At 36.4% G+C, this 14,840-nt stretch overlaps 1 protein-coding gene across 1 annotated transcript in view; it reads left to right on the top strand.

Moving 5' to 3' along the window:
- Positions 1–13,010, top strand: part of RTKN2 (rhotekin 2) — a 67,067-nt gene extending 54,057 nt beyond the window's left edge. Inside the window, exons 10-12 of the mRNA XM_013004221.3 lie at positions 5,670–5,835; positions 10,080–10,187; positions 11,654–13,010. Of these exons, the coding sequence (XP_012859675.2) occupies positions 5,670–5,835; positions 10,080–10,187; positions 11,654–12,201 (822 nt within the window). The 3' untranslated portion in view covers positions 12,202–13,010. The remainder of the gene's footprint in view (positions 1–5,669; positions 5,836–10,079; positions 10,188–11,653) is intronic.
- The last annotated feature ends 1,830 nt before the right edge of the window (positions 13,011–14,840 follow it).

Here is a 14,840-nt window from a genome sequence, read left to right as displayed (position 1 = left end):
GAAAATAATGATGGCAACATATGTACAACTAGGCTTGATGCAATTGATTTACAGATTGTTATAAGAGCTGTATGAGCCTCCAATAAAATGATGTTTAAATTTAAAAAAAAAAAAGAACAACAAAAAAAAAGAACTGGTGTTATATAATCTAAGGAAGCCATTGATGAATGCAATGATGACCTCCTTGCTCACTTAAGAATATTTAACACTAGTAAGTTAAGCTCTACAAGTAAAACTATTTTGTTATTATTTTAGATTTTAGTACTTTTCCATTGCTGGTGCGACTCTAATATCTCTTTTATGCATAAGTGTTGAACACTACATAGAAATCAGAGGTTCTTTTTTGGTTATCTTGTCTCATGGTTTAGATAATAGCAGTGTTGCTTAATGCTACTTGAATAGTTATGTGAAAGTATACATTTTGCCGTTTCTAAAGTATAGTAATCATAGTTCTGGAGTTTTTGTTTGTTTGTTTGTTTTGATCACAGGGTCTGTTCTCTGACTCTAATTCTGTCCTCAATAGCATTTCCTGTAAAGCGAAGTTACTTCATTAATTTTCATAGGGAGCCATCTGTGGAAATAGTCACATTAAGAGAAGAAAAGCCTGAAAGCTTCTCCCGCCCCTTTCCAATCCAAGTTTGAAAGGGTGATTTACTTCAAAGTGATTGCTTCAACTTCAAAAAACCTTCACTATGAATGTTGTTGAGCAAGACATTCTCAATAATGGGTACTTAACTGGAGCCACTGAATTGCCTATACATTGTAGAAAGCATTTTATTAGCCAAAGCTTTAGTCAGTGGGGGCTGAGGGTGAGAAAGAGAAGTGTGGGCCTTTGAAATCAATAGCCTTTTCTTGACTTAGATAACTATACATCACTGCATTTTAATTAATAATGAAATTTATCCTAAGGCAGTCAATAAACACTACCTTATATTATGGCCTTGTATGAAATTGCCTCAAAATTACTTTTAGCAATTATGCTTATCATGGACCTGGAAAACAAGATGACTATAGAGCACCCTGGGTTTTCTCCTGGTTATTTTTGTCTACTTACTTTCTGAAACATAGCAACTATTCAGATGGTATCCCATTAAAGACAGCAAAAATAAACTTCATTAAACACCCTTTCTCGCATGCCCCTGATTTTATTGACAGAAAATAAAAATAATTCTATCAAACTGATAGTAATCATACCTAATGCTGGTTTAATTTATGTTCGTGTTTTATATATTTCAAACATTCGTGTTAAATAATTATGAAAGCAATCTTTCTTTGTTATTAAAGTAAATAAGATCTGAAGCTTGCTTTTTAGCCATCATTTTAATTGTCTTCACCTCTGATTAAGCAGGACTTTAACGGAGTTGTTTTAGCTTTCAAACAACTTGACATGTTTTCACAGGTGCTATCTCAGTTATTCTTATGACATGTTTGTGACTGAGTATGAAATAAACATATCTCTGCATTATAGATCAGAAAGCAGGCACTTGTGGACTTACACCTTTTTTTATACTTGTATTTTATTTTTAAATTGTTCCATAGAAAATTTCAAGAAATTACTAGAAGAATATAAATGAACCTGGCTGTGTACACCCACATGCCTACCCGAGAATTATTTGGAAGGAAATTCCAGAGACCATATCGTTTTTTTCCCCCAATCTCATAATTTTTTAAGCAAGGCTTTGTTTGTTTTCCAATCAGGATCCAAGTAAGGTGTGTCCCTTCTCTCCCTGCCCCTCACCCTCCCTCTACTCCCTCCCATTTATTGGTGAAGAAACTGGGCCATTTATCTTACAGGTGCTCTAGAGTATAGATTCTGCTGAAGATTGTTGTTTTATTATATTTTTTAAATCAGCTTCAGGTTGGTTGGTCAGAACACTTCGTTGGAAGTATTGTGCACTTTTATTGGGAGACTGGTGATAAATCTGGGTCTTCTGTTGATGTTAACATAGGTTAGAGCCTTTCTTTCATGAGGAACTTCAGAATGATGCTATTTTAACATGATTCATTAATTAATTAGCAGGTTTGCTTCTGCTTCACCAGCTATTTGGTTATGCTGAGGTACTATTGTCCTGCCTTATGGGGAAGACAGGGATAAATGCTTGAATCTTTGGTATTTACTTACAGCTTTTCTAGCAATCAGGTGCTTCCCCAGAATCCTTTACAAGTGACCAATGAGTTGGTTTTCAAATAACATTATGAATTTATGAATTCAAATGCATTTTGTGTACAAACATATTTCTATTGTTGCCCTTACTGATCCTCAGGTGGCTTCACCTTTACTAGTGGAAGCTTCTCAAAATGATTTCTTTATATCTTATTTTTGAGAACATGTACAACAAAAATACTTTAGTTTTTATAGGTACAACTCAGTGGCATTAGTTACACATGGCGAGATTTTGTGGCATCTACTTTGGACATGTTGTCAGGAGAGACCAGTCCCCGGAGAAGGACATCGTGCTGGGGAAACTAGAGGGAGGGGAAGCCAAACAGGAAGGCCCTCAGCAGTTTGGACCGACGCAGTGGCTGTAACGCTGAGCTCAGACAGAACAGCTGTGAGGGAGGTGCACACGGTCACTGTGAGTTAGAGCACCTGACAACAGCCATTCTCTTCCTCCTCCCTCTGATTTCTACCTCCCTCATTAACTTACATTCTCTGCCCGCAAAGTTCTTTTAGAATCCCTTGAATTGCTGTTGTTAATTTGATCCTAGACAGACAGTTCTTAAAAGAGCGTATTGCTGAAGGCAGACTATTTTCCCTAATTCAGCAAAGCTATTGCTCAATTTTAGGAAGACTTCAGTGAATATTTTGGTGTAAAATGTATGAAAGATTATCTCAGGCAATAATTCATCCGCCTTCCATGGCTCCAGAAAGTCTAGACTCCATGAGGATTAGAAATTCTGTTCTATATTTTCCCTGTTTGATCAAATTCTTCTATGGGATCTTTGAATGAAACTTTCAGAAATGTTCATTCTCACCACAAAGTTCTTCTCAGTTCTTGGCAAAGATGCAGGTTCATGAAGGCTCAAACTGACTCCTGAATCCCTTTGACATACCCTCCGAATCATTGATTTGGGGCAAGACAAGATGTCCTAGGATCATCTTACACATTGACTAACGCAGGATGGGAATTGGGCACTTTTCCAAGGATCTAGAATTTCTTTAGAAAGAAATAATACTCCTAGTCTGGGTGCTAAGGCTAAAAGTAGTATCATTTGCCATGGAATTCGTTGATCCTGACTCACGGTGACCTGTGTGGTCAGAATAGAACTGTGCGCCACAGGGCTTTCAGGGGTGGGCACCAGGCCTTCTGAGGCAGCTCTGGTGCCTCCGACCCTCGACCTCTCAGTTTGCATCCAAGCACATAAACCAGCTGAACCGCACAGAGGATCCTGACCTAAGGATTAGGAGGGTTCATTCCGTAGTGGATTTTTATTGTTTATAAATCATATAAAATATATAATTTTTTAAATTCATAAATCTACTTCTGGTCTAGTAAGTTTCCGTTATCCACGGAAATGGAGAGGTGATATAGAGTTTTAACTTAGAATAATTAATAACCTAAAAAAGCATAATTAATAACCTAAAAGAAACTTTGCTTTGAATTTACCATTTGTTATGTTTTATTGATATCTCTTCTTTGTCATATAACCTTTTAATTAAAAGCTTCCCATTAAATTATATGAGATAAAATATAAAATTTAAATGTTTTATATTTCACTTGTACTTTTTTCATAACCTTTCACATTTTAAAATTTTAATTGGATATGGTTATCAGAGTTAATGGAGCACGTAGTGTTTATGAGTACCATATATACTCGTGTATAAGCCCAGTTTTTCAGCACATTTTTAATGCAGTTTTTGTAGTAAAATTAGGTGCCTCCACTGATATGTGGGTCGGCTTATACTGGAGTAGATACGGTATATTGTTGCATTGTGTTTTCTTTGAAGGATATGAATGATTCACTTCATCAGATTTTCTGTGTAGCCATTTTCATTTGAAATGATACCCTAGCATTATGCTAAATACACATTTCCATGTGTAAAAGTCACATTTTCATAAATGTCAAATTCATTTTAATCCTATATAGAAAAGTCATTAGAAATGTGTATTAAAATGGTTGGGGGAGGGAAATACAATTTAAGCAATAAGATTTTTTTTAATACAGCAATAAAGGGTGGCCTCCCCATCCCCAGCCCTACTCCCTCTATGATACAGCCTTTAATTAGATAAGACAACATATCAATGATTTTTTTGGAGCTTAAGTCATTTTCTGCTAGTGATAATAAGCTGTATATTTAAAGAGGTGATTACATGTTTCAGCCTCCAAGGATACCATTTAGGGCAGCATTTTTATATTGTATAAATAATTACTTACAAGAGTTAATTCACAAGGTTTATTACCAACTCGTAGGAATGTAAAAAGACCCTATTATGGTAAAATTAAAATGCTGGCCATAAGCCCCATTATCCACCGACGACTCTCACACGTCTAGAATGACAGGATAGGCTAATTATCTCTTAAGATTGCTCCCATCCTTAAGTTGTGTGACACTCCAAGGGATCGCACTTCTATTGCAACTTTGTGCAGCATACCGAAATGTTGTGTCAAACCTTCACCCAAAACACAATCAAATATTAGTTTTAAAGAAATACTATTTTGGATATGCTGAATTAAATATAATCTTAAAAATTCATCTATTTCTTTTTACTTTTTAAACTACCACTAACTAGAAAATGTTCTGTTGAGTAGGAACCTTGCATTATATTCCATTGGAGAGTACTGCTCTAAAATGTAAAATAAGTCAGGCAACCTAATCTATTTGTGCATGGCATCTATTTACATTCCAAACTCCCCACTCTCCCAGTGTTCCTTAGCCTAAACTACATGGGGTGTAGCTTCCTTTGTATGTAACATGGAAATAGACATCTGTCTCCTACATGTGGACACCTTTAAGTGTGATCACAATGCCATGCATTGTGCCTGTCAGTAAAAAAGGCTGAGTCAACGGGAATGAAATCTTTGTCTTGGTTGCATCATTTTAAAGAATCATGAATTTTATCATTGCGAGAGTTGATATTGCTTTATGGATCTTTAGTTATGAGCTTCGTAAATGAGTGTTACATATAAAATAAATGTTAATGAAGAAGCCTAACTGTTCTGTTGCAGTAAACACTAAGTTATGGTTTTACTGCCTGAACTGATAATACTGTATTTCGTACATGAATATTAAAATAAGAAATATGCTTTTACTGATTTTTTATTATTGTTGGAAATATAGCGAACATTTCATCCACATTATAATTTTGACATTGCTGTACTTGTTTTATTACAAATTTTAAGATGTATATAAAAGACAGCAAATTCCCACTTGAACTGAGATCAAAACAGAGGTTATATTTTAATCTCATGTGATTTGCATAACTGCAATATGTAGCATGCGTTGAAACATTACTTCAGCTTTTTTAATAAGAAACGCTTTTTAAAAACTGTCTAGATTTCAGTTTGAATATTAAAAATTCTCAAAATTACACATTTTAAATTTCAAATGATCAGCAATAATGTTATAATTACCTCTGGTATAAATATGGTTGCTAAGCAATAAAACATTTGTTTGATCATTAGAGAAATATTCTCTTGTAAAACCTCAATTTTGTCCTAATTTTTAGGAAACGAGAATTCGGGCAATGGACAAGGATGCCAAGAAAAGAATCCATATTTTCTCTGTCATCAACCCTGGGGCTGGACAGGGCATAACTCAGATTTTTTCAGCAGATAGTAAAGAAGATCTGCAGAAGTGGATGGACGCCTTCTGGCAGCATTTCTTTGATCTGTGTAAGTAGATGTTTGGATTTGTAAGCAGTATGTTTTGGTAGCATGAAGAGATGCAAACAGCAATCTGAATATTAAAATTACAACCTGACTGTTGGATAGAGATGATTTTCTTGGATGCTTTTTAACAAAATGGTCGGCTACCATCCCTGTCTCTGTGCTCTTTTTCTTCTCAAACTGCTCCCCAAAGACATGCTGACGGTGGTGTTTAGTAGCCCTGTGAGTTCCTAGCAGCTCTGTTTATCATTTAAGTTGTGGAAGCCCCTAAAACAATCAAGCGACATTTTCTCAAAATACTAGCTTTTAACAGCTTTAAGAAATGTGTTTTATCCCAGGGATAAGGAGCCATTTGAGAAGTAAAAAAACTTCTCCAGGATGCTGAATCTTGAAATGTTCAGAGGAGCCTCATTTTTATGTAACCTTCTGTTAGCTGCAGATTCATTATAATATCATCTTGGACCTCATCCAAAGAGATTTTTTTTAACTGCACATATGGTTTTTCAGTCTCAATAATACAATCAATCCAATGGCATGGATTATAAAAACAATGTGATAATCATGTTCTAGTGTATAAAGTATGTGGGGTTCTAATTTTATTTTTCAAGGAGATATTTCATCAAGCAAATATTAAAATTTTAGCAGTTATTTTTCTTTCTTGGCAATAAACTTAAGACCTGATTTGTTAGATGTAACTTTATATTGGAAATGTAAAGTAATAACAAAGGTTATTTCTGAACAAAGGGAGCCTACTATTATGTCCAACATGCAGGTCTTTGGAATGCTTTCCTGTAGAATCACAAAGTAGAGAAATACTTTGTTTGGAGGGGCTTGTTTGTTTGTTTTCCAACACAGCCATTTCCAAACAGTTAAAAATTATTTCTGCAACTCCTACAATTCTAACAGTTAAAAATTATTTCTGCAGCTCCTACAAGTCTTCTCTGACCTTTGTCCTGGTCAAGTACTAGTTTGAGGAGAGGGGCAAGTAAGGGAGCCAAAGGCATGGCTTACTTGGATGTACTAGATGGATTCATTTCTTTCTCCTAACACCCGTGTGTGGGGGCAGAAATTCTTTTTCTCTGCTGTATAGATGAGAAAACTGAGGCCTGAGATGATTTCCAGTTCTCTACAGGCAATCAGAGGACTCCCTCCAGTCCTGGCATTCTTGAATTCTTTAGGACCCTTTTTTCTTAACTACTCTCCGTAGACATGCAAAAAATGTTCATGGACTCTATTTCTTTGTTTTCAATTTTCAGTGGCTCAAAGTGTATAATTTACTACATAGCAGCTGACCTTAACTTTTGTTGATCACAACAAAAATGCTAACTGCTTTACTAAATGCTCAGATTTCGGGTCTTACAAACATAGTTATTTTTAGAAATTGTTCTGGTATTTTATAATTTCTATGTGCATAAAAGCAGGAAGGAAGGGGGTAAATGAAGGTAGAAATATAGAAACAGTATAGTCTGGCTATCAGCTACAACTTGATTGCGATCTCCTGTTTGCATTCTCTAGATTATGTGAAACCATTTATCCTGCTTAACTGAGGAGGTAGAGGGATAAGAATCTCATGATATTTTTTGTACTGTCAAAGTAATAAGAAAGTGATGACAACTGGGTTCTCAAGTCTGGTTATTTCTTTAGTATTTAATGCTTCTTGGATAAAATCCTCCTATCTATTTAATTTTCAAAGTACAAATTGTATCTAAAGTGTTCTTACACTTCAACATTCAGTGTGTTTGAAGAGATGGAGCCAAGAAGGAAGCATTTAAACTAAAAATTGACTTGTGTTTTAAAATCTTTCACCCTTCTACTGGTAGGTAGGTGTAATATCCATAATCTTGGTTCCATGTACATTGTGCCAACCAAAATCGAAGATAACCCAAACCAAATCCACTGCCATCAAGTTGAGTCCAACCCATAACAACCTTGTCTGTAGGGTTTCTGAGCCTGTAATTTTCCCCTGGAGCAGCTGCTAGATTTGAGTCACCAACCTTGTGGTTTGCAATCCAGAGCTTATCTGACAGTGCCACCAGAGTGCCTTTCAAATAGAAGATAGAGCAAACCAAAGAGTAATTTGCATTCGGACCAGTGTTCAATTTTTCGGTCTCACTTGAAGAATGGAAAACCAGGAAGACGCGATCAATAGCATCCTGAGGAAACATTGAGAGAATCGGGTTTATGTAGCCTAGAGAAGAACAGAAGGACTACGCCGTGACGGTGAGGAAGAAGGAAGTGAATCGTGTTTGAGCGCAGAGCTAGCCAACACCTAAGAAGAATGATCAAAAGTAATGGTTTTAGGAGTGATGGGTCCAAGACACAGCCACTTGAAATAGAATTTGGACATTAACTCCCCCCAAACTTAATGAGATAGAGTCCCGTTATCAGCTTCGCATGATGGCTCATTTTGACTGGGAACATTGTAACAATAAATAGTATTGTAGGCAACATCCTCAATGTTGCATTGTTTTGTGAGTAAAATATAGCCATTTAATATTTCATATTGAGCCTTTGTTTTCATGTTAGCATACTGACTATCACATTTAACTATGCATACTAATTTATTCAGTGGCAAAAGTAAATGTTTCCATTGTACAGCTTTTACCAGAGAACATGCTTCGTTTGCACCTCTGACTTCAGTAGCACACAGGATAATGTGGCATTATATCCCAATTTTCAACATGATTAGTATTCTGCTACCAGTTTAACAATGAAAAGCTTTCATCTATCAATGCAGAGAAAATACCATACTTAATAATTTGTCTAAGAATGTGACAGAGAGATGTTTGTTATTCTTAAATATTTTATTATTTTCCCACTAGATAAAGGTTGCTTTATGTTTCCAAGAAGCAAAATCTAGCTCTTACATATTTATCTTTAACAGGAAGTGTAGGGGAGGAGTAAGATCCGGTTTCAGATTCTCCTAGATTTTAATTCTGGAGAGCAGCATTTGAAGACTTGTATTGAAGGTTTTATTCCCTTTATGAGTTGCTGCATGGGTTTTTTGAAATTTTTACTTATAAATAAATAAATGTATAGTCCATATTTAGCATTGTAACAAAACACACTGGAAGGAATGTTTGTCTATTCTTTGTTAGTTGTTGTTTAAGGTGCTGAATTTTACATTCATACATATGTTACTCATTGGTAGACCAAAAACAACCCAAATGGATCGATCATTTAAAGAAAAATGAAATATCTCATTTTTAGCCGGGGAAACCTCATTACGTTGAATATTAAATATGAAGATTGAGAACATAATAAAGTCATAGGTGATAAATCAATCTATAAAGGCACACATGTATTACATTTACTATTCTACTAGTGTAAATGAGATATAAGAATGGGGAACCTCAATAACCGACTTTTGTGCTATGTAATCTATAGATAGAAGTAGCTACTATAGTGGCTTTCTCTCATGCAGGGCCACAATAAGTGTGAAAGATTAAAATTTGGGGCATCCAATCAGGAGAAAAATATCTAAAAGTTTTGTTTTAAAATGAAAGCAGTAAATTTAAAAGAAAATTAATATTTCTCATGTTTATTTAAATTACTATTTGAAATTAATTATTTAAGAGAATTTTTTTCTTATTTTAAATTTGTAATGGCTTTAAAATAGCCTTCCTAAAATAAATTAGACTCAGAATTGTATCAATAGTGGTAGACTTTTCTAGAAAACCTACCTGTAAGTGATAATACAGTATTTTTCTAGAATTAGGTAATTATGAAAAAAAAGTTTGATGCCCATCCTAAAGACAGTCATTGTTAAATAAGCAATATTTCTTAAAATTTTTATAGTTAAAGCCATTTTTAAAAGCCACCGTTCATTTTTTTTCTACTTCTTTTATATGTGATTTTATTTTAGGGGATTTTTATCTTTCAGCTCTTAGACACTAGATGTTATCTTAACTTAAAAAAAGAAAGAAAGAAAAGAACTTCTAGAAACCCTTACCATAAATTGACATTTTAAGTAATTATTGACTGTTTAGTAATATAGGATATTTAATAGCCTGGTGATCTTTAATTTTTGTACATAGAATTTTATTTTTTAAATAGAGTACCCTTATGCCTTGTCTTGGACTTTGAAATTAGAGGTAGGACTAGATTGTGTTTAATTTGCTAAAGTAGTAGTTTATATATTCAGTTACTTTTCTTACCCCCCCCCCAAAAATGTTTCTCATCAACTGAAAATAAAATATCTATCTTCACATTTATTTTTTAAATTAGCCAGCTTTTTCTGTGTTTCCTAGGCCAATGGAAGCATTGTTGTGAAGAACTTATGAAAATTGAGATTCTGTCGCCACGGAAACCACCTTTGTTCTTAACAAAAGAGGCGACCTCAGTCTACCATGATATGAGTAAGTGGGGTTTGTCTTTCTAAGCTGCAGGGTAACAAAAACAACATTGTCCACACTCAAGCAGCTTATTCTAATGACATGAAAATGCTAACATTTTCAGGGCACAGTCAAAATGAATGAAAAAAGACTGTGATTATAGACTAAGGAATTCATGTTTAATAGATGAATTAATACAAAATTAATGAATACACATTTTTCATGGTTTGAATGCTTAAGATCAAACACATTTTTTAAGGCTTCACAGTGAATAAAGGTGCAGTGGAAATAAATATTAGCTGAGGAGCTGATGAAAGTTCAGAAAATATAAGCTTATAAATTCTAAAATATAGTCATGTTCACTTTTCTGGATGTTATTACATTTGTTTCTTTAAGTAGACTTGGTAAATGAATATTAACGAATGGAAGCTTTCATCTCTGTCCAAATAAAAGTGGTTAAGTTTAATACGTAAGGAAATTTAAAATTTCTAGACTCATTAATATTACATTGTTTCACACGTTGAAGGGTATTTACCTATCCTTGTGGGATTGCCTCAGTGTTGTGAACAAGCACAAGCCACTGATACATTCTAGTCTAATTTGCCTCCCAGGTACCTGTAGTTACATAGGCTTGAAAATGTTAGGTGAAAAATGATGAATTTGGTTTTTTTACACATTAAAAAAATACCAATGATTTGCTTAAAAAAAGATACATCTCCGATGTCATAGTTTTTCCCAAGGAAAATTTCAACTTACACCCCTATCATCTCCATGGTCTCAGAACTTTATATATTTTCATGGTGTGTGTGTGTTTTTGTTTGTTTTGGTGTGTTTTTGTTTGTTTCACGCTTATTTCCTTGGGGTTTTGATTTTGGTTGTTTTTGTTTTGTTTTGAGGGAATGGTACCTTTTAACAGAGACTGCTGATTTACACGAACAATACTCATCCAATTACTGGTAGCCCTAGTTTTTATGTCCGGCTTGCCTGGAAGTCAGAATAAGTTTTAAAATCTAGGGAAAGTTTCCTAACAAATACTGAATCTATACCGAGTCCCTGCCATGGAGTCAGTTCTGACGCATCCCGACGTGACGGAGAAGAGGGACTGTCTCTCTGAACGGCTGAGACTAGCTCCTGAGGGGGATAGGAAGCCTCATCTCTCTCCGTTGGTGCAACTGACGGTTACAAACTGTTGACCTCGTGGTTAGCAGCCCAGTGAGCTCCCGGGACCAGGAGCACAAGCAGACAGACCAAATCAAAGAACTGTGTGTGTGTGTGTGTGTGTGTGTGTGTGTGTGTGTAGGTGGAGCAAGCAGGCTCTCCCTAATTTGGGGTTCTACTGATAGGTTTATTTTTTAAAGTAAACGTTTAATTGCTTATACTAGTCTAAAATTTTGATGACCATTATATTAGCATATTTGTTTCAAAAATAACTTACTGAGGTATGCTGTTTTTGAATTTTCCCATTGTGTTTGTTCCTTAAATTTTCGTAGGCATTGATTCTCCAATGAAACTTGAAAGTTTAACTGATATAATCCAAAAGAAAATTGAAGAAACAAATGGGCAGTTCCTTATTGGTCAGCATGAAGAATCCTTACCCCCTCGATGGGCCTCGCTCTTTGATGGTCATCATCACCTGGTGGTTCAGAAGAAGGTGTTGTCTCCCCAGAGTGATCAGTCACAGAATGGGAAAGGGAAAAAGAGGCGAGCTCCCCCACCGCCTTCTGATCAGCCTCCGTTTAGCTTAAAAACGCAGCCCCACAGCGAACAACTGGCCAAGGACAGGATGGAGAAAACGAATCCACCTCGGACCTCACCTTCGGATGCCAGATTGTCCACCCTCGTGCCTCACCTGCAGAAACCAAGGGCGGCTCCTGGGAAACCCCCTCCTCCCAGGAAACATGGTGTAGCTGCCGTGGGGCACACAGACCCTGAAACCAGTGTCGAAGCCAAGCCACTGCCAGCGCCAAGGCAGAAATCCATCAAAGACATTTTGGATCCTAGATCCTGGTTGCAGGGCACGAGTATAGGAAACACTTAATATATAAAACATTTAGCAAAATCTAGGCTTTAATTCAGAGTCAGTATAGATATACTGATATGAAATTATGTAGGTAAATGTGACAGTGATTTACACCAATAATTAACAAGCTGTTATAGAAAATGTATCAGTGATTTCCCCAGCAGAGTGTCAGTTTTGAGATAATATCCTAGTTGTTGGGCCTGTTCATTTATTCTTAAATACTTCCAGGCAATAAACAAGCTCGGCAGAAGAAAGTGTTCACATTTCTCTTAGGGAGAGACTCTGTAGGCATTTAAAATGTGTTAAATATGAGCCATATTCTCATGGTGAGAATTTTAATAGTAACGGAATGTTTCAAAAGTTTTATTCAAGCCACAAATTATAGAGTCCACCCAAGAAAATTTTCTTCTTAGCATTCTGGAATTCTCATCTAACGGTTCCCTGGCTCTCGTCTATTGTTCAACTTGCTAGTTTATAGGCTTGACCTTTTAAATTCCTGAGAAACATTTTGGAATATTAAATTCTTCCATCTTTAAAGAGAATTTTTAGTATGTTTTTCAAAGTTGTTTCCTTGATGAGCCCCAAAATCCTGTTGACATTAATCTTGCTAGTGAAGCAGAACATTTCTGAATTTAGGAAATTGACAGATTTTCATCTCTTTACATTCACTTTTCTATGCGTGGTGTTAATTTCCATTGTGACGTTGGAATTTGAGGAAGTAGATAGCTGATTAACACCTTCAAATTCATTTAATACTTATTTTAAAAGCAGATGGCACATCGTAAAAATCTCAGAAAAGTTGGCCATGGTAATGATTTTCAGGATTCCTGCCCCCTTTCCTGATTAGATTTCCTTTTTCTAGTAAGTTTCGATGTCTGCTATTGATATTATTCATTTAAAGTCATATTCTTAGAATAGTGGCATAGGAGGTCATTTCCATAGCAACTAATCATAGTGACCCAAACAGGGCTATGAAATCAAGTGAAGAATAAATAGCAAGAAGATGAATACTTTAAAAGAACAAATATTATGTGTCTTGCAATAAATGTAAATAAGAGCTTAACGGTTTTGAAAATCTCATCAGAATTTCCAAATAAAACTGTTTCCATAGGGTATTGGCACTACAATCACACTGATCTCTAAATGCCCTTGGAAGAAAGAAAAATATCTGAATTACTGCCCTTCGTGTGTGAGCTACAATCTCTTAAAAGCTCACAAGAGCTCTATTTGGGTCAGAATTACATTATTATAAAGTAAAATGAACACTTGTCAAGGTAACTTACTAATTTAAATGGGACCTTTTATTATTTTTAGATAGCAGTCCTCCCCGCCTCCCTCCTTCCACAGAATGATGTAACTGCATGTTGCTTTTGGATGTGTCCAGAGACTCCTGGTAAGAATTCAGCCCTGAGAGCGTAGGCTGGGGGCTGGCAACACTGGAGAGACGATGAGAAGAGCCCCAACGCAGCTCAGAGACAGTAGAACATGTACGAAAACCTGGGAAAGTGAGGATACTTTATTCTTCAAGTCAGAGGGCCTGTAAAAATTCTAATGTGATGACTACTACTTTCATAAAAGACATTAAACATCAAAAGGGTGATGTTTGATTTTGGGGGGTTGTTCCTTTTTTAAAATCTCAGTTCTGTTTTAGCTTTTGTGACTCTGTTGCTACCACGAAATTATAAACTGGGAGATGCTGCCGGCAAAATTGTTTCTGAAACTGGTGTCGGAGGAATTCTTTTTTTCATAGTTGGTGACTTCTGTAACAAAATGGTATTAAGACTTTCAAACTATATCCTTGTCCTTTTTCCTCATTCAAATTTTAGCAGAAAGGATTTAACTTATGCAGGGAAGAGATTTTCTCCATAGCAAACTTGCTTAGCAGCTGTGCCCTGTGTGGAAGCTCAGAAACACGACTGAAGTACTTCCTAGAGACCCATCTAGGGGTGCCAAGTGCTCCCCGCCCCACCCCTGGAATGAATGTTAGGGTTGTTCCTGAGACACCTATTTCTCCACATGCTACAAAGTCTGTGAAACCATCCCGAAGCCCTTTGCTGCCAGTTCTTAACTAAACGCACTTCCGTCGAGTCCATTCTGACTCACGGCGACCCTGTATAGGACGGGGTACAACTGCCCATAAGCGTTTCCGAAGCTAACTCTTAAGGGGAGTAGAAAGGCCGATCTTCCCTCGTGAGGAGCCTGGTGGTTTCAAACTGGGGACCTTCTGGATCGCAGTCCAATGCACAACCACAGTGCCACCAGGGCTCCATATCCTCAGAATATTAATCAAACCCAGAAAAGCTGTTATTCAGTCAAGTCCGATTCACGGCGGCCAGACCATGTTAGTTGACTGGTTAACTGTCAGCAACCCCGTGTGACTCCCTTTTGCCCTTGTTAAGTGCCCTCAAGTAGTTTCAGACTTAGTGCAACCTTCCGTACAACAGAAGGAAACCGAACCAGTCCCCACCATCCTGTCACCGTTGTTAAAGTGTTTGAGCCCCTTGTTGCAGCCACTATGTCGATCCAGGCAGCAGACACCAAAGAACAAAAACCATCATTGTGTGACCACCTACCCCACATAAACTCTGAAGACGAATGTGTGCATAAGTAAGTGTGGTGAAGAAGGCTGATGGTGCCCGGCTATCGAGACCTATAGC

This window comes from Echinops telfairi, unplaced genomic scaffold, assembly GCF_000313985.2.
Source record: "Echinops telfairi isolate 266 unplaced genomic scaffold, ASM31398v2 ScPeMD7_70;HRSCAF=299, whole genome shotgun sequence".
Lineage (NCBI taxonomy): Eukaryota > Metazoa > Chordata > Mammalia > Afrosoricida > Tenrecidae > Echinops > Echinops telfairi.
Note: the sequence above shows the minus strand (reverse complement) of the source record. Positions and strands in the feature narration are given on the sequence as shown.